This window comes from Sphaerodactylus townsendi, linkage group LG07 (assembly GCF_021028975.2).
Source record: "Sphaerodactylus townsendi isolate TG3544 linkage group LG07, MPM_Stown_v2.3, whole genome shotgun sequence".
In the NCBI taxonomy this organism is placed as follows: domain Eukaryota; kingdom Metazoa; phylum Chordata; class Lepidosauria; order Squamata; family Sphaerodactylidae; genus Sphaerodactylus; species Sphaerodactylus townsendi.
In genome coordinates this window covers 24894509-24918875 of record NC_059431.1, presented here as the reverse complement: position 1 = coordinate 24918875, position 24367 = coordinate 24894509, and the positions used below count along the sequence as shown (strand labels likewise).

The 24367-nt window shown below is 64.0% G+C and overlaps 1 protein-coding gene across 1 annotated transcript in view; it reads right to left on the bottom strand.

The window, feature by feature from the left end:
- NNT (nicotinamide nucleotide transhydrogenase) overlaps nt 1-2451 on the bottom strand; it is a 54512-nt gene extending 52061 nt beyond the window's left edge. The window contains exons 1-2 of the mRNA XM_048503322.1: nt 2223-2451; nt 335-422 (exon numbers count right to left, since the gene is read on the bottom strand). Of these exons, the coding sequence (XP_048359279.1) occupies nt 335-422; nt 2223-2428 (294 nt within the window). The 5' untranslated portion in view covers nt 2429-2451. The remainder of the gene's footprint in view (nt 1-334; nt 423-2222) is intronic.
- Between the last annotated feature and the right edge of the window lie 21916 nt (nt 2452-24367).

Below are 24367 nucleotides of genomic sequence, written 5' to 3'. Positions count from 1 at the left end.
GGAGTGTAAATAGTTGGATGCAAAAGGTTGTATTTCTAGTTTGACCTGGAACAACAAGCCAAATTTTGTTTTAAATTTTAGAACCTAAAGGTTCATTTGGGAAGATGTTAATAAGATATTTGGCACAGCTTGCACTCCTGAAGATACCTTTAAAAGAAGCTACAGAAGAAGCTACATTTGGCTAGCTGACAGCCCCTATCTTTGTAGACCAGAAACCCAGCCAAACAATCTTTGCAATTAAGAAATACAAAGCTACAAAAACACTCAAGACTTGTGCTAGCTGGCGACAACTGCTGCCAATTTACTGGCACCATCACACATCCTTCCCACTTACCTTAGCTGGAGGGACTTTGCCAGCTGCTGTGATCTGCCCCGTGAAGAAACGGCCGAAATTATTGGCTGCGAGCACAACCGCTTTGTAGCTATGAGGGAAAGAAAAGGAGAACATAACAATCATGATCATTTCCCAACCAGAGGTTTTCCTAGAAGGGAGATGATAATCTGAATGCTTGCTTGACAAACCTACAATACCTGTTCTTGCAATCCTACTCTTTCTAGCCTGGGATGCTATCTCTGAATCCCAAACTAGGCAACAATTCAAACAGGCCTGCATAGTGGGCTGATCAATAAACATAGGTAACCTCTCTGCAGATTTTTGAAGTCATCCTTCCTCTAAGGAGTTCAGGGTGGGGTATGTGGTTCTCTCCACCATTTAATCCTTTAAAAACACTATAAATAGGTCAACGGGACAGCACATCAGTGGCCCAGAATTGCCTCTGAGCTTCCAAGGCACAGTGGAGATCTGAACTTGGTTCTCTCAGGTCCTGGCTCAATACACTGGACCACCAACACCACAACGGCTCTCTACCACTATGTATCATGCCTCTATGGCCATGATACATAGTGGTAGAGAGCTGTTATGGTGTTGGTGGTCCTATGGCCATGATACAGGTTGGAGTGGAGAGAAGAAACGTAAGTACAAGTTCTTCACACTCCCATTTCTGAACATTTCTACCCCCACCCCCCTGACACCAAAAAAAAATGTCTCCTATTCACTCTTCTTAAAAAATGAGTCAAAAGGAAAAATAGTGTATAAATGTTTTAATAAAGTAATGTGCTCCCAATGTGTGGCTGGTTTCAGTCTCCAAGTATTAAAATTCCAGAGTGGAAGCTCATAAAAATGGTGGAATATTCAACTTCAAGCATGAAAAGTGGAGGTTAATGTATTATACAAGACTTTCACATCTGGAATCAGCTGGCTGTTGTGGGTTTTCTGGGCTGTGTGGCCGCTGTCTGGTAGTTTTTGCTCCTAACGTTTTGCGCGGATCTGTGACTGGCATTTTCAGAGATATGCTAGGGTGACCATAAATGCAACTGTAAATGAACTCCACTCAGACACGTGCAAATGTGCCTCGCCCCCCTGTGAGGTGAACAAAATATATGCCCCACCAAACAATCACCCTACATTGTGCCACAGAGAAAAACACCTCTTGCCGTGACATACCTCTGAAGATGCCTGTCACAGATGTGGGCAAAACTTTGGAAGCAAAAACCACCAGACCACAGCCACACAGCCTGGAAAACCCCCAACTGCCAGTTTGGGTTAAACTTGGAGAAGCGGAGAAGCTCCTTGTGATATGCAAAATGCCATTTCAGTCCCACCACTGCCTCCCTGGCTTCACTGTATCTACAAGCCAACCAGATTATTTTGAGCACTCATGTTCCCTTCGCCCTACCAGAAAAGGCAAACTGGACTTTAGACATCCAAGACCATCATTTGAACCCTAACAGACATGGCTTCTCATGTATTTCCCCAATCATCATCCTTGGCATTTGCAGCTGGCCATGATCACAGGTTGATGTAGTAGTTAACAGTGTCAGACTAGGAGCTGGGGGATTCATGTTCAAATTCCCAATCTGCCATGCAGCTCGCTGGCTGATCTTGGATCACTCACCCCTGCTCAGCCTAACCAACCTCACAGGGTTGTTTTGAGGAAGGGGAAACTGATATATGACCTGCTTAGAGGAACAGCAGGGTGAAAGGGCACTAAATACAAATCAAGTCAGAGCACAGCGAGATCACAACATTTCTAGCTCAAGGAAACAGACACAAATGCACACTTTGGGAGGATACAAACTGTGCTCATTACCAACCATTTGCCATTCAGAAAGAGCAATACAACCCTTGTTTTAATTAAAAAAAATTCCTTGTGCTTTCATACCCAGCAATGTTAGCCATGGAGCTGAGCGCATCGTATCCCTGAGCGATGGTCACCCGCGGAACCTGATCCATGGCCAAGACAGTCAGGTTTCTCTCTGACAGCTTGCTCAGAAGGTCTGCATTTTGAGCCGGGTAGATGAAACTGATCAGGGTAGCAGATGGCTTAAAGAGGTCTGCTTCATGCATGCCAAGTGCAGCATTAAACATAGGAGCCCTCACCTGAAAACAAAGCACAAACACTCACATCCAAAGCAATGAATAAGCTCTACTATGCCACTAAAGGCCTTTTCAAGATGTTTTCATTCAAGGATGCATTTGTTAAATATGCTAGATCAGGCAAACAATTTCATATGTCCAAACTGCACACTGCTTTGATATGGGCAGAACAGAAATCCACCAATAAATAATAGACCACGACCAAACGAGTTTAAGACAGAGAGGCAAGATATGAACCAAGTCACAGACCAGACAAATAGCTGCTATAGTTCTTGATAAATATCCTCTCTGCAGTCTGTTACAATAACCATGTAAACTGGTATTATCCTAATATTATGAATTAGGAGGGATAGGCAGATAGTGCTAGCTAACTCCAGGATGAAGAATATTTTAACTGGGTCTTCACTGCTCAAGCTCTCAGCCATCTCACAATCTCAAATAAGGTTCCAGTGGTCACCAAGCCTCAAGTGCCCAATTCTCATGCAAGTGACAATGTATGAATGGACTTTGCTCAATGGGTAATACACCCAAAGAAAATTGCATCTGGGCTACAGCAACTGCAGTTTGCTTGCTGTCTGAGGATTTGCCCCTCAGTAGGTCTACCATAACCTCATCAAAGAAACCTGGATTTCTCTGTGGAATGTATTGCATTACACATGCTTAAACAATATTATTTTCCGTCCAAGATTATTACTCCAGTTGATAAAACATCATTAGCAAAACTTACTCAAGCTTTGTCATGAGGGACACAGTAGCTCACATTCAATTCATGTGAACTGAGTCAAAAGAACATCACAAACCAAAATAGAAGGGATAATATTTGAGAGACAGAAACACACCTTTTAGGAAAAATATACAGAGATTTAGGATAGGTTTAAATGGGTTGCAATGGCCACAGAAACCAGAATAGCTCATAATTAGGGGCCAGGTGAATAGAAACCCTCCATAGGATGCTGGGTAGCAACATGACAAGTTACTCAGTACATTGTCGTTCCTGGAATATGAAGCAGCCACAATGCAGACTAAAGAGATTTACCTTACACCAACCTGGCAGTCCCATGCCACAATGGTAAGTAGGACTCACTATTGGCTTAAAAAGAATCTGTCTGGTATTCAACACAGGATGCAGAGAAGAGGCCTTAAGACCAGAACCTGAAACATCTGTTTTTCTCCACCGCCACTTGTTTTAAATGCATCCAGCATGATAAAGAGTTCTGGAGAACTCAAAAGCTTGCACATTGTTGTACATTTTCGGTTGGTGCTACTAATGTTTTCTATATGAATTTGTTTTCTTAGATCTTGCTTCGTATCTACGTGGTGACTTGAAATCTCATAGAATTATAGAGTTGGAAAGGGCCATACACGCCATCTAGTCCAACCCCCTGCTCAATGCAGAATACAGTTTAAAGCACCCTGACAAGTGTTCATTCAGTCACTGCTTGCAGACTACCAATGAGGGGAAGCTTACCATCTCCCTAGGCCCATGGTGGCGAACCTTTGGCACTCCAGATGTTATGGACTACAATTCCCATCAGCCCCTGCCAGCATGGCCAATTGGCCAAGCTGGAAGGGGCTGATGGGAATTGTAGTCCATAACATCTGGAGTGCCTGGTGGGGGGGGGGTTGTGTTGGGGGGGGGGGGGGGTTGGGAGGGTGGGGGGGGGGGGGGGGGGGGATGGGGGGGGGGTGGGGGTGGGGGGGTGGGGGGGGGGGGGGGGTGGGGTGGTGGGGGTGGTGGGGGGGGGGGTGGGGGGGGGGGGGGTGGGGGGGGGGGGGGGTGGGGGGGGGGGGGGGTGGGGGGTGGGAGGGGGGGGGGGGGGGGGGGGCGGGGGGGGGGGGGGGTGGGGGGGTTGGGGGGTGGGGGGGGGGTGGGGGGAGGTGGGGTGGGGGGGTGGGGGGGGGGGGGGGTGGGGGGGGGGGGGGGGGGGGGGGGGGGGGGGTGGGGGGGGGGGGGGGTGGGGGGGGGGGGGGGTGGGGGGGGGGGGGGGTGGGGGGGGGGGGGGGTGGGGGGGGGGGGGGGTGGGGGGGGGGGGGGGTGGGGGGGGGGGGGGGTGGGGGGGGGGGGGGGTGGGGGGGGGGGGGGGTGGGGGGGGGGGGGGGTGGGGGGGGGGGGGGGTGGGGGGGGGGGGGGGTGGGGGGGGGGGGGGGTGGGGGGGGGGGGGGGTGGGGGGGGGGGGGGGTGGGGGGGGGGGGGGGTGGGGGGGGGGGGGGGTGGGGGGGGGGGGGGGTGGGGGGGGGGGGGGGTGGGGGGGGGGGGGGGTGGGGGGGGGGGGGGGTGGGGGGGGGGGGGGGTGGGGGGGGGGGGGGGTGGGGGGGGGGGGGGGTGGGGGGGGGGGGGGGTGGGGGGGGGGGGGGGTGGGGGGGGGGGGGGGTGGGGGGGGGGGGGGGTGGGGGGGGGGGGGGGTGGGGGGGGGGGGGGGTGGGGGGGGGGGGGGGTGGGGGGGGGGGGGGGTGGGGGGGGGGGGGGGTGGGGGGGGGGGGGGGTGGGGGGGGGGGGGGGTGGGGGGGGGGGGGGGTGGGGGGGGGGGGGGGTGGGGGGGGGGGGGGGTGGGGGGGGGGGGGGGTGGGGGGGGGGGGGGGTGGGGGGGGGGGGGGGTGGGGGGGGGGGGGGGTGGGGGGGGGGGGGGGTGGGGGGGGGGGGGGGTGGGGGGGGGGGGGGGTGGGGGGGGGGGGGGGTGGGGGGGGGGGGGGGTGGGGGGGGGGGGGGGTGGGGGGGGGGGGGGGTGGGGGGGGGGGGGGGTGGGGGGGGGGGGGGGTGGGGGGGGGGGGGGGTGGGGGGGGGGGGGGGTGGGGGGGGGGGGGGGTGGGGGGGGGGGGGGGTGGGGGGGGGGGGGGGTGGGGGGGGGGGGGGGTGGGGGGGGGGGGGGGTGGGGGGGGGGGGGGGTGGGGGGGGGGGGGGGTGGGGGGGGGGGGGGGTGGGGGGGGGGGGGGGTGGGGGGGGGGGGGGGTGGGGGGGGGGGGGGGTGGGGGGGGGGGGGGGTGGGGGGGGGGGGGGGTGGGGGGGGGGGGGGGTGGGGGGGGGGGGGGGTGGGGGGGGGGGGGGGTGGGGGGGGGGGGGGGTGGGGGGGGGGGGGGGTGGGGGGGGGGGGGGGTGGGGGGGGGGGGGGGTGGGGGGGGGGGGGGGTGGGGGGGGGGGGGGGTGGGGGGGGGGGGGGGTGGGGGGGGGGGGGGGTGGGGGGGGGGGGGGGTGGGGGGGGGGGGGGGTGGGGGGGGGGGGGGGTGGGGGGGGGGGGGGGTGGGGGGGGGGGGGGGTGGGGGGGGGGGGGGGTGGGGGGGGGGGGGGGTGGGGGGGGGGGGGGGTGGGGGGGGGGGGGGGTGGGGGGGGGGGGGGGTGGGGGGGGGGGGGGGTGGGGGGGGGGGGGGGTGGGGGGGGGGGGGGGTGGGGGGGGGGGGGGGTGGGGGGGGGGGGGGGTGGGGGGGGGGGGGGGTGGGGGGGGGGGGGGGTGGGGGGGGGGGGGGGTGGGGGGGGGGGGGGGTGGGGGGGGGGGGGGGTGGGGGGGGGGGGGGGTGGGGGGGGGGGGGGGTGGGGGGGGGGGGGGGTGGGGGGGGGGGGGGGTGGGGGGGGGGGGGGGTGGGGGGGGGGGGGGGTGGGGGGGGGGGGGGGTGGGGGGGGGGGGGGGTGGGGGGGGGGGGGGGTGGGGGGGGGGGGGGGTGGGGGGGGGGGGGGGTGGGGGGGGGGGGGGGTGGGGGGGGGGGGGGGTGGGGGGGGGGGGGGGTGGGGGGGGGGGGGGGTGGGGGGGGGGGGGGGTGGGGGGGGGGGGGGGTGGGGGGGGGGGGGGGTGGGGGGGGGGGGGGGTGGGGGGGGGGGGGGGTGGGGGGGGGGGGGGGTGGGGGGGGGGGGGGGTGGGGGGGGGGGGGGGTGGGGGGGGGGGGGGGTGGGGGGGGGGGGGGGTGGGGGGGGGGGGGGGTGGGGGGGGGGGGGGGTGGGGGGGGGGGGGGGTGGGGGGGGGGGGGGGTGGGGGGGGGGGGGGGTGGGGGGGGGGGGGGGTGGGGGGGGGGGGGGGTGGGGGGGGGGGGGGGTGGGGGGGGGGGGGGGTGGGGGGGGGGGGGGGTGGGGGGGGGGGGGGGTGGGGGGGGGGGGGGGTGGGGGGGGGGGGGGGTGGGGGGGGGGGGGGGTGGGGGGGGGGGGGGGTGGGGGGGGGGGGGGGTGGGGGGGGGGGGGGGTGGGGGGGGGGGGGGGTGGGGGGGGGGGGGGGTGGGGGGGGGGGGGGGTGGGGGGGGGGGGGGGTGGGGGGGGGGGGGGGTGGGGGGGGGGGGGGGTGGGGGGGGGGGGGGGTGGGGGGGGGGGGGGGTGGGGGGGGGGGGGGGTGGGGGGGGGGGGGGGTGGGGGGGGGGGGGGGTGGGGGGGGGGGGGGGTGGGGGGGGGGGGGGGTGGGGGGGGGGGGGGGTGGGGGGGGGGGGGGGTGGGGGGGGGGGGGGGTGGGGGGGGGGGGGGGTGGGGGGGGGGGGGGGTGGGGGGGGGGGGGGGTGGGGGGGGGGGGGGGTGGGGGGGGGGGGGGGTGGGGGGGGGGGGGGGTGGGGGGGGGGGGGGGTGGGGGGGGGGGGGGGTGGGGGGGGGGGGGGGTGGGGGGGGGGGGGGGTGGGGGGGGGGGGGGGTGGGGGGGGGGGGGGGTGGGGGGGGGGGGGGGTGGGGGGGGGGGGGGGTGGGGGGGGGGGGGGGTGGGGGGGGGGGGGGGTGGGGGGGGGGGGGGGTGGGGGGGGGGGGGGGTGGGGGGGGGGGGGGGTGGGGGGGGGGGGGGGTGGGGGGGGGGGGGGGTGGGGGGGGGGGGGGGTGGGGGGGGGGGGGGGTGGGGGGGGGGGGGGGTGGGGGGGGGGGGGGGTGGGGGGGGGGGGGGGTGGGGGGGGGGGGGGGTGGGGGGGGGGGGGGGTGGGGGGGGGGGGGGGTGGGGGGGGGGGGGGGTGGGGGGGGGGGGGGGTGGGGGGGGGGGGGGGTGGGGGGGGGGGGGGGTGGGGGGGGGGGGGGGTGGGGGGGGGGGGGGGTGGGGGGGGGGGGGGGTGGGGGGGGGGGGGGGTGGGGGGGGGGGGGGGTGGGGGGGGGGGGGGGTGGGGGGGGGGGGGGGTGGGGGGGGGGGGGGGTGGGGGGGGGGGGGGGTGGGGGGGGGGGGGGGTGGGGGGGGGGGGGGGTGGGGGGGGGGGGGGGTGGGGGGGGGGGGGGGTGGGGGGGGGGGGGGGTGGGGGGGGGGGGGGGTGGGGGGGGGGGGGGGTGGGGGGGGGGGGGGGTGGGGGGGGGGGGGGGTGGGGGGGGGGGGGGGTGGGGGGGGGGGGGGGTGGGGGGGGGGGGGGGTGGGGGGGGGGGGGGGTGGGGGGGGGGGGGGGTGGGGGGGGGGGGGGGTGGGGGGGGGGGGGGGTGGGGGGGGGGGGGGGTGGGGGGGGGGGGGGGTGGGGGGGGGGGGGGGTGGGGGGGGGGGGGGGTGGGGGGGGGGGGGGGTGGGGGGGGGGGGGGGTGGGGGGGGGGGGGGGTGGGGGGGGGGGGGGGTGGGGGGGGGGGGGGGTGGGGGGGGGGGGGGGTGGGGGGGGGGGGGGGTGGGGGGGGGGGGGGGTGGGGGGGGGGGGGGGTGGGGGGGGGGGGGGGTGGGGGGGGGGGGGGGTGGGGGGGGGGGGGGGTGGGGGGGGGGGGGGGTGGGGGGGGGGGGGGGTGGGGGGGGGGGGGGGTGGGGGGGGGGGGGGGTGGGGGGGGGGGGGGGTGGGGGGGGGGGGGGGTGGGGGGGGGGGGGGGTGGGGGGGGGGGGGGGTGGGGGGGGGGGGGGGTGGGGGGGGGGGGGGGTGGGGGGGGGGGGGGGTGGGGGGGGGGGGGGGTGGGGGGGGGGGGGGGTGGGGGGGGGGGGGGGTGGGGGGGGGGGGGGGTGGGGGGGGGGGGGGGTGGGGGGGGGGGGGGGTGGGGGGGGGGGGGGGTGGGGGGGGGGGGGGGTGGGGGGGGGGGGGGGTGGGGGGGGGGGGGGGTGGGGGGGGGGGGGGGTGGGGGGGGGGGGGGGTGGGGGGGGGGGGGGGTGGGGGGGGGGGGGGGTGGGGGGGGGGGGGGGTGGGGGGGGGGGGGGGTGGGGGGGGGGGGGGGTGGGGGGGGGGGGGGGTGGGGGGGGGGGGGGGTGGGGGGGGGGGGGGGTGGGGGGGGGGGGGGGTGGGGGGGGGGGGGGGTGGGGGGGGGGGGGGGTGGGGGGGGGGGGGGGTGGGGGGGGGGGGGGGTGGGGGGGGGGGGGGGTGGGGGGGGGGGGGGGTGGGGGGGGGGGGGGGTGGGGGGGGGGGGGGGTGGGGGGGGGGGGGGGTGGGGGGGGGGGGGGGTGGGGGGGGGGGGGGGTGGGGGGGGGGGGGGGTGGGGGGGGGGGGGGGTGGGGGGGGGGGGGGGTGGGGGGGGGGGGGGGTGGGGGGGGGGGGGGGTGGGGGGGGGGGGGGGTGGGGGGGGGGGGGGGTGGGGGGGGGGGGGGGTGGGGGGGGGGGGGGGTGGGGGGGGGGGGGGGTGGGGGGGGGGGGGGGTGGGGGGGGGGGGGGGTGGGGGGGGGGGGGGGTGGGGGGGGGGGGGGGTGGGGGGGGGGGGGGGTGGGGGGGGGGGGGGGTGGGGGGGGGGGGGGGTGGGGGGGGGGGGGGGTGGGGGGGGGGGGGGGTGGGGGGGGGGGGGGGTGGGGGGGGGGGGGGGTGGGGGGGGGGGGGGGTGGGGGGGGGGGGGGGTGGGGGGGGGGGGGGGTGGGGGGGGGGGGGGGTGGGGGGGGGGGGGGGTGGGGGGGGGGGGGGGTGGGGGGGGGGGGGGGTGGGGGGGGGGGGGGGTGGGGGGGGGGGGGGGTGGGGGGGGGGGGGGGTGGGGGGGGGGGGGGGTGGGGGGGGGGGGGGGTGGGGGGGGGGGGGGGTGGGGGGGGGGGGGGGTGGGGGGGGGGGGGGGTGGGGGGGGGGGGGGGTGGGGGGGGGGGGGGGTGGGGGGGGGGGGGGGTGGGGGGGGGGGGGGGTGGGGGGGGGGGGGGGTGGGGGGGGGGGGGGGTGGGGGGGGGGGGGGGTGGGGGGGGGGGGGGGTGGGGGGGGGGGGGGGTGGGGGGGGGGGGGGGTGGGGGGGGGGGGGGGTGGGGGGGGGGGGGGGTGGGGGGGGGGGGGGGTGGGGGGGGGGGGGGGTGGGGGGGGGGGGGGGTGGGGGGGGGGGGGGGTGGGGGGGGGGGGGGGTGGGGGGGGGGGGGGGTGGGGGGGGGGGGGGGTGGGGGGGGGGGGGGGTGGGGGGGGGGGGGGGTGGGGGGGGGGGGGGGTGGGGGGGGGGGGGGGTGGGGGGGGGGGGGGGTGGGGGGGGGGGGGGGTGGGGGGGGGGGGGGGTGGGGGGGGGGGGGGGTGGGGGGGGGGGGGGGTGGGGGGGGGGGGGGGTGGGGGGGGGGGGGGGTGGGGGGGGGGGGGGGTGGGGGGGGGGGGGGGTGGGGGGGGGGGGGGGTGGGGGGGGGGGGGGGTGGGGGGGGGGGGGGGTGGGGGGGGGGGGGGGTGGGGGGGGGGGGGGGTGGGGGGGGGGGGGGGTGGGGGGGGGGGGGGGTGGGGGGGGGGGGGGGTGGGGGGGGGGGGGGGTGGGGGGGGGGGGGGGTGGGGGGGGGGGGGGGTGGGGGGGGGGGGGGGTGGGGGGGGGGGGGGGTGGGGGGGGGGGGGGGTGGGGGGGGGGGGGGGTGGGGGGGGGGGGGGGTGGGGGGGGGGGGGGGTGGGGGGGGGGGGGGGTGGGGGGGGGGGGGGGTGGGGGGGGGGGGGGGTGGGGGGGGGGGGGGGTGGGGGGGGGGGGGGGTGGGGGGGGGGGGGGGTGGGGGGGGGGGGGGGTGGGGGGGGGGGGGGGTGGGGGGGGGGGGGGGTGGGGGGGGGGGGGGGTGGGGGGGGGGGGGGGTGGGGGGGGGGGGGGGTGGGGGGGGGGGGGGGTGGGGGGGGGGGGGGGTGGGGGGGGGGGGGGGTGGGGGGGGGGGGGGGTGGGGGGGGGGGGGGGTGGGGGGGGGGGGGGGTGGGGGGGGGGGGGGGTGGGGGGGGGGGGGGGTGGGGGGGGGGGGGGGTGGGGGGGGGGGGGGGTGGGGGGGGGGGGGGGTGGGGGGGGGGGGGGGTGGGGGGGGGGGGGGGTGGGGGGGGGGGGGGGTGGGGGGGGGGGGGGGTGGGGGGGGGGGGGGGTGGGGGGGGGGGGGGGTGGGGGGGGGGGGGGGTGGGGGGGGGGGGGGGTGGGGGGGGGGGGGGGTGGGGGGGGGGGGGGGTGGGGGGGGGGGGGGGTGGGGGGGGGGGGGGGTGGGGGGGGGGGGGGGTGGGGGGGGGGGGGGGTGGGGGGGGGGGGGGGTGGGGGGGGGGGGGGGTGGGGGGGGGGGGGGGTGGGGGGGGGGGGGGGTGGGGGGGGGGGGGGGTGGGGGGGGGGGGGGGTGGGGGGGGGGGGGGGTGGGGGGGGGGGGGGGTGGGGGGGGGGGGGGGTGGGGGGGGGGGGGGGTGGGGGGGGGGGGGGGTGGGGGGGGGGGGGGGTGGGGGGGGGGGGGGGTGGGGGGGGGGGGGGGTGGGGGGGGGGGGGGGTGGGGGGGGGGGGGGGTGGGGGGGGGGGGGGGTGGGGGGGGGGGGGGGTGGGGGGGGGGGGGGGTGGGGGGGGGGGGGGGTGGGGGGGGGGGGGGGTGGGGGGGGGGGGGGGTGGGGGGGGGGGGGGGTGGGGGGGGGGGGGGGTGGGGGGGGGGGGGGGTGGGGGGGGGGGGGGGTGGGGGGGGGGGGGGGTGGGGGGGGGGGGGGGTGGGGGGGGGGGGGGGTGGGGGGGGGGGGGGGTGGGGGGGGGGGGGGGTGGGGGGGGGGGGGGGTGGGGGGGGGGGGGGGTGGGGGGGGGGGGGGGTGGGGGGGGGGGGGGGTGGGGGGGGGGGGGGGTGGGGGGGGGGGGGGGTGGGGGGGGGGGGGGGTGGGGGGGGGGGGGGGTGGGGGGGGGGGGGGGTGGGGGGGGGGGGGGGTGGGGGGGGGGGGGGGTGGGGGGGGGGGGGGGTGGGGGGGGGGGGGGGTGGGGGGGGGGGGGGGTGGGGGGGGGGGGGGGTGGGGGGGGGGGGGGGTGGGGGGGGGGGGGGGTGGGGGGGGGGGGGGGTGGGGGGGGGGGGGGGTGGGGGGGGGGGGGGGTGGGGGGGGGGGGGGGTGGGGGGGGGGGGGGGTGGGGGGGGGGGGGGGTGGGGGGGGGGGGGGGTGGGGGGGGGGGGGGGTGGGGGGGGGGGGGGGTGGGGGGGGGGGGGGGTGGGGGGGGGGGGGGGTGGGGGGGGGGGGGGGTGGGGGGGGGGGGGGGTGGGGGGGGGGGGGGGTGGGGGGGGGGGGGGGTGGGGGGGGGGGGGGGTGGGGGGGGGGGGGGGTGGGGGGGGGGGGGGGTGGGGGGGGGGGGGGGTGGGGGGGGGGGGGGGTGGGGGGGGGGGGGGGTGGGGGGGGGGGGGGGTGGGGGGGGGGGGGGGTGGGGGGGGGGGGGGGTGGGGGGGGGGGGGGGTGGGGGGGGGGGGGGGTGGGGGGGGGGGGGGGTGGGGGGGGGGGGGGGTGGGGGGGGGGGGGGGTGGGGGGGGGGGGGGGTGGGGGGGGGGGGGGGTGGGGGGGGGGGGGGGTGGGGGGGGGGGGGGGTGGGGGGGGGGGGGGGTGGGGGGGGGGGGGGGTGGGGGGGGGGGGGGGTGGGGGGGGGGGGGGGTGGGGGGGGGGGGGGGTGGGGGGGGGGGGGGGTGGGGGGGGGGGGGGGTGGGGGGGGGGGGGGGTGGGGGGGGGGGGGGGTGGGGGGGGGGGGGGGTGGGGGGGGGGGGGGGTGGGGGGGGGGGGGGGTGGGGGGGGGGGGGGGTGGGGGGGGGGGGGGGTGGGGGGGGGGGGGGGTGGGGGGGGGGGGGGGTGGGGGGGGGGGGGGGTGGGGGGGGGGGGGGGTGGGGGGGGGGGGGGGTGGGGGGGGGGGGGGGTGGGGGGGGGGGGGGGTGGGGGGGGGGGGGGGTGGGGGGGGGGGGGGGTGGGGGGGGGGGGGGGTGGGGGGGGGGGGGGGTGGGGGGGGGGGGGGGTGGGGGGGGGGGGGGGTGGGGGGGGGGGGGGGTGGGGGGGGGGGGGGGTGGGGGGGGGGGGGGGTGGGGGGGGGGGGGGGTGGGGGGGGGGGGGGGTGGGGGGGGGGGGGGGTGGGGGGGGGGGGGGGTGGGGGGGGGGGGGGGTGGGGGGGGGGGGGGGTGGGGGGGGGGGGGGGTGGGGGGGGGGGGGGGTGGGGGGGGGGGGGGGTGGGGGGGGGGGGGGGTGGGGGGGGGGGGGGGTGGGGGGGGGGGGGGGTGGGGGGGGGGGGGGGTGGGGGGGGGGGGGGGTGGGGGGGGGGGGGGGTGGGGGGGGGGGGGGGTGGGGGGGGGGGGGGGTGGGGGGGGGGGGGGGTGGGGGGGGGGGGGGGTGGGGGGGGGGGGGGGTGGGGGGGGGGGGGGGTGGGGGGGGGGGGGGGTGGGGGGGGGGGGGGGTGGGGGGGGGGGGGGGTGGGGGGGGGGGGGGGTGGGGGGGGGGGGGGGTGGGGGGGGGGGGGGGTGGGGGGGGGGGGGGGTGGGGGGGGGGGGGGGTGGGGGGGGGGGGGGGTGGGGGGGGGGGGGGGTGGGGGGGGGGGGGGGTGGGGGGGGGGGGGGGTGGGGGGGGGGGGGGGTGGGGGGGGGGGGGGGTGGGGGGGGGGGGGGGTGGGGGGGGGGGGGGGTGGGGGGGGGGGGGGGTGGGGGGGGGGGGGGGTGGGGGGGGGGGGGGGTGGGGGGGGGGGGGGGTGGGGGGGGGGGGGGGTGGGGGGGGGGGGGGGTGGGGGGGGGGGGGGGTGGGGGGGGGGGGGGGTGGGGGGGGGGGGGGGTGGGGGGGGGGGGGGGTGGGGGGGGGGGGGGGTGGGGGGGGGGGGGGGTGGGGGGGGGGGGGGGTGGGGGGGGGGGGGGGTGGGGGGGGGGGGGGGTGGGGGGGGGGGGGGGTGGGGGGGGGGGGGGGTGGGGGGGGGGGGGGGTGGGGGGGGGGGGGGGTGGGGGGGGGGGGGGGTGGGGGGGGGGGGGGGTGGGGGGGGGGGGGGGTGGGGGGGGGGGGGGGTGGGGGGGGGGGGGGGTGGGGGGGGGGGGGGGTGGGGGGGGGGGGGGGTGGGGGGGGGGGGGGGTGGGGGGGGGGGGGGGTGGGGGGGGGGGGGGGTGGGGGGGGGGGGGGGTGGGGGGGGGGGGGGGTGGGGGGGGGGGGGGGTGGGGGGGGGGGGGGGTGGGGGGGGGGGGGGGTGGGGGGGGGGGGGGGTGGGGGGGGGGGGGGGTGGGGGGGGGGGGGGGTGGGGGGGGGGGGGGGTGGGGGGGGGGGGGGGTGGGGGGGGGGGGGGGTGGGGGGGGGGGGGGGTGGGGGGGGGGGGGGGTGGGGGGGGGGGGGGGTGGGGGGGGGGGGGGGTGGGGGGGGGGGGGGGTGGGGGGGGGGGGGGGTGGGGGGGGGGGGGGGTGGGGGGGGGGGGGGGTGGGGGGGGGGGGGGGTGGGGGGGGGGGGGGGTGGGGGGGGGGGGGGGTGGGGGGGGGGGGGGGTGGGGGGGGGGGGGGGTGGGGGGGGGGGGGGGTGGGGGGGGGGGGGGGTGGGGGGGGGGGGGGGTGGGGGGGGGGGGGGGTGGGGGGGGGGGGGGGTGGGGGGGGGGGGGGGTGGGGGGGGGGGGGGGTGGGGGGGGGGGGGGGTGGGGGGGGGGGGGGGTGGGGGGGGGGGGAAGTTTGATTTAAATCACTATGTGACTTGATTTAAATCATGGTTTTCTTTATAAAGACTCATTCTTCACATAACCTTGATATCTGCAACCAGATTAAGGTTTTATTTCCAGAATAACAACTTTTTGGATTAATATTACAGTTACATCAAAAATTAGTGATTTGGTTATAGTATTTGAAATACATAGAGGGATAATTATGAAATCGTTCTGAGGTAAACTATCTCCAGTTTCATGTGGGCCAGCAGGCCTTGCATTTTTGGTTGCAGTATTTGAATTTTGCACTCATGCCTGCCTTACATCTAAGTAGAGGAACATCACTAAAATATTTCCAAACTGGGTCTCTTTTACAGCCTGTTGCCATTATAGACTTTTTCCTCCAGGGAGAAAATAATACGATACACTTCATGCTAGATCTCAAGGTTTGTGGAGTAGTCCAGTCAAAAGGTTTCCATTTCATTTTTACTTCTTGCCCCTCCCTCCTCACACTTAACTCCTTGTGCAGATCTTTTCCATGCCAAACAATCTTCTATTAATTTAACTTCTTGAAACCTAGCACTTAAGAGGTAAGAGGTTGATTCTGTATACATACATTTGCAAAATAACAACGGCATTAAGATCTTTGTCTCAACTCTGCATGCTTATTTTATAACATTGTTACTGTGGAGAAGAGGCATGTTATCTCTGCAGACACACATTCACAATTTTGAGAACTGCAAAACCAAGCTTCTGGGATAATAGATTCGAGGCGGAAAAATTGCCCAAAACAATCTTTCAGGAACCTCTAGAAGAGCATGACTTTGTGAATGGATTAATGGAACTCATTTACCAAAAATTTAAACATTGCATGAATATACAGTCTTACCCTTATTTCACAATGAATAATCTTTGGACCATAATATATTAAATACAAACTGTTTAATTTTTTTCTAGCATTTTATTTTTTAAAACCTGATTTTGTTTTTTTCAATACCTAGTCTGAAATCTTTTTTGGTCTTTGTTTCATGTATATCTCTGGAGTTTTAGAATACTAACTGTAATTTGTAAGTGGCTCCCCCACCCCCGTGCCACAGTGAAAAGCAAATGTTTACATCAGAGTGGTGTAGTGGACAGACCCAGTAAAAGAGACCCAGGTCAAAATCCCGCACAGCTTTCACAAAAAGTCACTGAGTAACCTTGGACCTGTCACATACTCTCAATACGGACCTCTCGCAGGTTGGTTGTTGTGAGAAAATGGAGGCGGAAGAGATCATAGCATGGTGAAGTGGTTAAGAACAAATAAACTCTAATCTGGAGAACTGGGTTTGATTCCCCACTCCTACACATGAAGCCTGTTGTGTGACCTTGGACTAGTCACAGTTTTATCAGAACTCTCTCAGCCTCACCTGCCTCATAAGGTGTCTGTTATGGGGAGAGAAAGGGTAAAGGAGTTTGTAAACCCCTTTGAATTTCCTTACAGGAGAGAAAGGGAGGGTATAAATCCAAACTAGAGCCCTTCGGGGATGAGGCGGCCTAGAAAATAAAATAAACAAACAAACAAACAAACAAACTCACTCTTCTTCTATGCTGGGTCCCAATTGGGGAGCGAAGCGGAATATAAACATAATTTAACACAGATCATTTTAATAATTAGTCAGATCAGAGAACTTTTCTTAAAATACACTACCAACTCTCTCTATGCCTGTTTTAAGAAAAAAAGGATTGAAAAATATAATGGAGAAAAAACCCTCCAGGAACCTGAACAATGAATTATTTGGTATTTGTGAATAAATATTTACAAAAAGGCACATTATGTGACTGGGTGAAGACTGTGGTCAGATTTTAAAAATACAGTTGGACAAACTCCACATAAGAAATATTCAGCCATATTTTTAGACTTTCAGCATTTTCAAAATTCTTGCAGGGTGACAGTTTTTAGGTAACACACAGTATCTTGCTTTAATTTACTCTAGACGACAAAGTTCATAACATTTACGACTCTAATCCTCAACAAATTTACTTGAGCTCTCTCTTGTTTCAGTGGAAGTTTTTCAAGGTTAGAATCGCAGTGCCCTATGTTTAAAGTACTTTGCGCTTTCCTTCAAATGAACAAAGCCGCAAAAATAAATAGATTAAGAACTGTAACTTATACAGAACTGACACATTGACAAACATCCCCCGTATTCAATGCCACTGCTATCACCAGATAACATTGTTTCAAATATTCTGATACACTGTTTTGCCTCTGTATTTTGCAAAATTTGTCAATGGGATTTAGATGTCCTCATTTCTGACAATCTAGTTAAATCCAGCTACATGTTTACAATGTCATGTGAAAACAAAGATGATCAGATTGCTAAGTACACTGCAGCTTTCAACCCTGAAGGATAGACTAGTTGGCAATAAGAAAATAACACAAATTGTGAACTAAGATCTGGGAGACTGCAAGTGTGAATCCCCATTCTGCCAGGAAATCTTGCTGCGTGACCGTAGCTCAGTCACACACTCTCAGCCTAAACAACCTCACAGGGCTGTTGTGAGAATTAATTATAGGAGAGAATTATGTAAGCGGCTTTGCATCTCCTCCAGGGCATAGACAAAGTGATTTAGAAATAGATCACTATTTTCTTTATTTATGGGTACTCATTCAGCAACAACAGTAAGAATTCAGGGCAGTTCTCGGACTGGCTACCTACAGTTGTTTCAACAACTCAACAGCCACTCAAACAAGTGAGACCAGGAACAAAAATTATTCAGAAATCAGCCAAATATACTCCGTTATGGGCAATGTTTTAGACAGCATATTTTTAAAAAAATATTACACTGAAAACTGAGCACTGTTACAGGCCCAAGAGAAATACAGTTCTAGCATTTTAGGAAAAAAAATCCTTTTCCCCTTCTTGGAATACAACTTTGAAGCTTCCAACTTGCATCGTTTCTACAGCTAATTCCATATAGAGAAACACTAACACAGAAATTCTTGCCACGCACTCAACTATTCAGAACCTTCAAGAACACTCCTTCCAAAGTAAAGAATAGAAGAAGCACTTATACACATACTCTACTTTACCAGAACTGCTGTTAGATGAATGTATCCCCTCCCACAAAAATAAATCATATTATTTCCCCCCTCTTTATTTTCCCAGGCAGTACCACGTTTGCAGGAAATCAAAGCAGCTGGAGTCCCCATTCATTACCAAGTTCCAATTGGCTGCTTGCTGAGAGCTCCGCTCTGCATAATTTGCCCCAGACGCACACGATTGGAGGGCAGCTCCTTATCAGTCTCCAACCGGAGTCAAATTCATTCATTGAAACAGCTTCCCTGATTCCTTTCTGCAGACTCGCAAACATTTAATTAACGCAGCCTCCAAGCATCTATTAAGGGATCTGCCCTCAAGGAATGGCACATGGCATATATTAACTGCCGGAGCTTGAAGCTGGAGGTCAAAATTAAAGTGTCTGATTTCTAGTCACACCTGTGACTTTCACTGTGCCCTATGTCACACTTCTGCAGATATTTTTCCCATTTGCACTTTAAAACGTATCTCTTTATCAGATGCTATAAAGCATTTCTACAAGTCTTCCTAGGATTTTTTTTAAGGAAGCAGAACTAATACAAATCAGGGCTAAAAACATACAATTCGTATTCACAGCAATAGCAAACATCTACATTAAACAGTTCTAAGATAAGCAAATACTGATTAATATCCATTAAGAAATTTGGTAGAACAACACGGAAGAATATTTTATTGGAAGAACTCCCAATCATTGTGGGGAGGGGTACTGTGGCAGAGAGGGAACGCATGTGCTTTGAATGCAGAAGAACCCCGGTTCAAACCCCAGCATTTCCAGTTGAAATAATGTAGCAGTAGATGATGTAACAGAGCTCCACCTGGGACCCTGCTGAACTGCTGCCAGTCAGAGCAGGCAATACTATCTCAGACAGACCTAACTTAGTATAAGGCAACTTCGTATGTAAGCAGAATTTTTTGCGTCTCGCAAATGCAAATGGTGCAGGCATTTGGAAATTATTCTGCGTTTGAACTTAGACACACGAAACTGCCATACTGAACCGGATCGCTGGATCATCAAGGTCAGTATCAACCACTCAGGCTGGCAACTGCTATGCAGGGGGTTAGACAGAGATCTTTCATATCACCTACTGCAGGGCCCTTTTAACTGGGGGTGAACCCAGGACCTTCTGCAGACCAATGAGATGCTCCACCACTAAGCCACACATCCCCCCCCCCCACCGCCGCCATCTTCCTGAGAGCCAGATTCCAAAACTACCTACAAACGCACCTGTAAAATGCTCATTACTGTTACTGTGGGTGTAAAATACTTAAATCACACTTTTCACTCACCACGATGAACCCTGCTCAAAATAGAGTCATGTAACATTTCCATAATAATGTTCACTGTTTTTTCTGATTCCTTTAGAGACTTTCTGCAGTTGCAGAATAGCTGCTGGCTGTCTACTCCACTACAGGGTGTTGTTGCACAAGCCTGGCAGACAGCAGGTATCTTCCAGCAAACTAGTCTAAAGATCACAGCCACAGATAAGAAAGGGAGACAACTTCTTAGGACCAATTTATACTGCTCAATAACAGGGAGACAAGCAACACGGAAGCACTGGTGACAGGCAACAGGTAAGCATATACCTGGGAGCTGTAAATCAGCAGAAACATCCAGACCTATCGCAGGCACAGACGTTTTACTGGCTTTTAGCACTTGCAAACATCACTATGGCCCCTTAGTCACAGTAAGTCCAGAATGTTAAGACTGAATTATAGGTGAAAACCGCAGCCCCATGATCTGTGCCCAAAGAACTACAGCAAGCCTCCACAGGCTGTAATTCTTCCTTCTACCCACTATACCAGCAGGAAGAGGACTTTTATACTAACAGCCTTACAAGGAGAGTCCAAGGAGAGTCTGTAACCCCACCTAGGCAGCAACACACCTAGGCAGAAAGGTAACAAGAGTTTCAGGGTGCAAGCGTTGGAGATTCAAAGCAACTCTCATCAGATACAGACACGAAAGGTAACACTGCTGGAGTCAAAACCAGCACATTAAGAACACGTGAAATCTGGAACAGACTTCTTTTAGAAAATTCTGCTTACAAAGAGTGCTGCGTGCATCACCCTCCAGCCCACACACACACACCCCTTGAGATAAGAACCTGACTCCTAAGACTCACAGCTTTGAAGCAACCCTAATTGCTTAGATCAGTCATCTCAAAAGCTTCCCCCCTCCCTTCTCCTTTGCTTCTCCTCTGTCTGTACTGAGAAGCCTCTTTAAAACACAAACGACCAACAGGAGTCTAAGACAAGGTCATCCACTTTGTTCCCTGTGCATATTTGACCTCCACGTAGACAGACCAACAGCCCTGTTGATTTTGGCAACTATCAGCAAGAGACAACAATGTTGGTGAAGCAGTCATCTCTGGCTTGGTGGTTTCAGCTTGTGGGAGGTGACGACAAAGCCACTCGATGCCACCCAAATACTTTCTGCTCTGAATCTTGCTGCTTTTTAATAGGCGTGTCATTTTTGTACTCCATTTCCTACTAAGGCGAAGTCCTCCTCCAATCACTTCCAAGGCACAAGGGCAAAGGAAGCTATGAATGCACTACTATGAATGCCACCGGGAGTTAGGGAAATCCCTGAAGGGAAGATGCTGCCCAGAAACCTAACAGGCTGTACAGCAGTCGACGGAATCCTATGCAGAGTTACTTCCATGCCAAGCCCATCATGGGTTTAGATCGGAGCAGTTCTGCATCAGGTGCGGCTGCAGGAGCCATGTCCTCGCCAGTAACTGACCTCAGCCTTCCACCGTCCTATCTACAGAACAATGAGGGCAGCGCAGGCAACAGCTGCTTCGCCTCCCTCTCCTGCCCCCGTCCTCTCCGCGCTCCCAGAATAGCAATTGTGCTTGCAGCTCCACGGTTGCCAGAGGACTCGCCGCGGCTTATGCGTGGCGGAGAACTGGGATAGCGGCTGCCTTAACCCTTTAAACACAACCCGGTTGCCATAAAAGAGGAAGGGCGCGAGGCGGCTTTTGCAGCTTCAGAGTCCGGCTGCATCCGTTTCCTTGCAGATTTCCTATACCTGTGATGGAAAAAGACGTGCACTAATCCCGTATTGGACTTGCTGTGCTGGAACAGATGCAGGAGACGCAGGGGGAGAAATGCAACCGCTTTTAATCCCCCGCCCTTGCAGCAAGCCTCGGCATCCATCCCCTACCTTCCAAACCCTGCAGCAAAAAAAAGAAAGAAAGAAAGAAAGAAGAGGAGGTGGAGAAAAAAAGAGATCCCCACCCCCCACCCCCTTACCGGCCTTTGCGCTCTGCGAACTCTTCCCGCTGCAATTGCGGATGACCTTCCCCGGCGTGCCGGAGCCGGCGCGAGACGGGAAGCTGAACCCGCGCCAGGCCCCAGCCGAGTGGGCGGAGCGGGAAGCGCGCGCGCCGCTTTCGCAAGCCCAGAATTGGAGGGAGACGGGCGAACCCCGCCGAGGAGGGGAGGAGGTCACGTGAGCAGGCGCCGCAGTCTCCCCTGCCCGGGGAAAGGGCGGCGGAGGGTCGCCTGCGGAACGCGTCACGTCACGCGGCTGTGTTGTTGCGGGGAACCCATGCGGGAGTCTGGAGGAATGGCGCTAGATAAGCGCCCTGGAGGAAGGAACGCTGAAGAGGAAGAGATCCTGCAAATGGGGAAGAAGCGCCGATTCCTTTCATTCCTTTTGCCTTGGTGCAGTGTGTTGTGTGTATACGTTAAGCGTGCAAGGTCTTAAGGACCGCGCTTGGTAACAGCTCGTGTGTATGCAGTCGGGGGAGGTTGTTATAATCTTTCCAGGGCAAAGAGCAGAAGCTCCTCTCCGTTTCTTGATCTGAGAAGAAAAATAAAGATTGCTGTGGTTGCTTCTTTTACTCATCTGTGGATAGCCAAGATTGTTGGCAGGATACTCGGGTCTTTGGAAAGCTGCAGACTAAACGCTTCTCTGCATTTATTATTTACCACATTTTGATCCTACCCTTCTTGCAAGGAGCTGGTGTGGTAGATGAGGTTTTCTTCGCAGTTTCTTCTAGTAGGCTACAGCAAGGTAGGCTAGGGAGAATGGTTGAAGCCCTTGCTGGGACCGGTTATCTTCAGGCCAGTTCTCAGCCATCAACCTACTAAAAAGAAGCAACATTACTGGGCATTACTGAAATACCAAACCAGACTTCAACACTCCATATGAGGGAGCTCTGTAGTAACAAAAGCATCTTTTTTTCTGTTTGCACACTATGAAAGGGGTTGTATATGTGACTCGTGTGCAATAAGAAGAAAGATGAAACAGTGGGTGCAAAGTGAGAAACAAGGCAAAGAAGGGCAGGGAAAGGGTGAACCCAAGAGTACAGTGAGGCACCTCAGATCTGAGCTAGCTTTTCATATGCCACCAGTCTTATTGTTTGCGTGTATGACCTGACTTAGAAACTGCATGGCTGAGAGATCAAACAAGCCAAGAGTACTAGGCTATTGCCAGTGTTCTTTGATTTCCTCTATTATTATTATTATTATTATTTTTGCAATATGAATGCATGTTGAAGCCATTCACTAGATTTGAGGATGCAAATGAACAACACCACTTGCAAGGATGGTGAGTGCAGTCTGTGATCAAGCTAGAGTGAATATGTGCATAGAGAATTTGTTGCAAAAGGCAAGTAATTTCCTGATTTACTATACCATTACAGACTCTGGGATGCTAAGAATGAAGATTGCCTAGATTTGTATTCTGTGAGCTGGGTGTTCCATCATCTCCCAGTGATCCAAGGATAGGGCTTCCAGGCAAGCTTCTCCTTTGGCAACATGGGACCAAATGTCAACTTGATCATATCCAGGCACCCTAATCCTATATTCAGTGGCGTAGCACCAGTGGGATAGGGGGGCGCGTGCTGGTGCAGGGGTGGGCAACGCCACAGCAGGGGCACAGGGTGCGCATGTGCTCCGGGTGCAGTTACCCCTTGCTCCGCCCCTGCCTATATTATCATCAGACGTTCTAAGGCCATTGAAAGCAATTACATAGGCACACCTGATTGTACATAAGATTGGACTATGGTAAGGAAATGCACTCTGGATATGACTGGAGGCACTATCTTTTTACTGAATGTTACATTCTCACACATGACATTTAAACAGTTCTTTGATCTTTTTCATGGTGCTTGTGATTCCATGTTTGGATGGCCAGGAGTATAGACAACTTGACACAGGCTGCAAATGTACCATCATGTGTTGTTTATGCACAAATGAAAAGAAATTCTTAAACGGAGGTTAGATTTTAGTGTTAATTTGGATTAAAGAGTTGAAAAAGAATGATTTTTGTTTTGTGTGAAAAGGTTGGCATATCTTGTACTTGACAACAGAACAAAGCTACAAACGTGTACTTTTTGTTATCTGTTTAAATGAATCTTTAGCCTGCCTTATTCCAGGATCAGATAATGTCTTTTAATTGTAAGTACCTCAGGCTGTTTTGCTTACACAAGTCTGCAAAGTGTCATGTACATTGACAACACTGTAAATAATGGCAGTAGAAAATATGTCATTTTGCTTTATTCTTTGTAATCTTGTATAATATAAGTACTATCGTGTACAAATTGCTGGAGGTAGAAAACCAGCTTCTGCAGAGAGGTTTATGGGTATGATTCTTGTTCACATGCAAGGGTCCTCAGTTCAGTTCCCTGGGAAGGCCATGTTCTTGGGGAATGTCGCATCAGCTTTAGGAGCAGGACTCATCCATTCAGAAATCCGTAATTATCAATAAGATGCACTCCTCAAGTATGTACTATTTACTAAAACTGAAATGAAAATTTCATTTCTAATTGATATAAATGAACAGGATTTGATTCCAACTAGCAAGAGTATTCAAAACTTGCTGTCTTACCCTCTGTGTGACCCGAAATGGTCACAGCAGTAGTTGGGCTACATTCCAGTCTCAACAACTGCAGTGGATATTTGTGCCATAATGAGCTGATCTAATGAGAAGCTGATTTAGCTCCCACCTTGAGGCCAACCTTATTGTGAACTGTGATGCCCACTCTTATATCATTACAAAATAAATATACATAGGTGCAAGATAACATTTATTTATTACTTTCCTTCTCCCTCTATATGTCGCTGTCACCAGGAATTTTATTCCAAAACTCCTGTATTTCTGCTAAAGGGTGTGTCTGAGCTTTAAAACAGTTTCAAAGGGCTACGTGGTCCTGAAGAAATTACTAGTGTGGGATTTCAGGTTACTTTTAACAAATTAAATTTTTTATTTATGTATGTTATGCAGCTTAAATGTTTCAGGAAATAATTTACAAAAAATAAAACAAACTGAGACAACTTCTGCTAAGGTGACTTTCACTTTCTGTTAATCCACTGTCCCAGTCCTGAGATCATATCAGGTTTTGACTCCTTTTCTAATCTCTCACTCTCAGTATAGCACAGACTGACTCTTGCAGTCTTCAGTACAGAACTCTCTCTGTTCAGCACCTAAGGCTAGTGCATATTCTAATTCAGTTTACCTCAGACTGACCCCTTTGTTGATAGGGTTTACACAGAACCTGTGGTTTCTTCCATGTTCAGGAACTGTCTCATCAGCCCCTGCCAGCATGGTCAATTGGCCATGCTGACAGAGGCTGATGGGAATTGTAGTTCCTGAACATCTAGAGAGCCGAGAGGTTCCTACATTAGGCCCTAGCACAGGGTAGGGAATATACTGACTCTCCAGATGTTCAGGAACTACAATTCTCATCGTACCAGCATGATCAATTGGCCGCTGCTGAGAACTGATAAGTCCCTATTATCTAAGCCTTGAGTTCTATTGCCACATCCACCAGCGTGACCAGTGGCCTAGAGGAGTCCTCCAGACTGAACTACAACAGTGGGGATTCGAACCTGTGTCTTCCAGATCACTCTAACAACTTCACCACTCTGGTTCTCATAGCCAGCCTTGGAGTCTGCCAGTGAGCTATGTCATGCATTGAGTTGGGTAGGCCCCTTGGCTTGCCAGGGGGCAGCATCCCAGTAATGAGACTCAGTTTATATCGTGACTTTGCTGGCTGCATGAAGACCGTTCCCTCCAGACTTCCAAGCCCCACCTTTGGAAAAACTGCCCCAGAGGGGCACATGTGAGTGGGGCTGGTCACCCAGGCCATTACACACATCAGCCTTGGACTCAGGACTCACTGTGGCAAGGAGGGATCTTTATTCACACAACTGGGCAAGAGGGGTGAGGTTGAGTCCCTGGGCTCAGTCTCCTTGAAAAGGGAGATGGTGTGCGTGTGGGGGGGAGGGGGGAGATCTGAGCGTTGTCTTCAG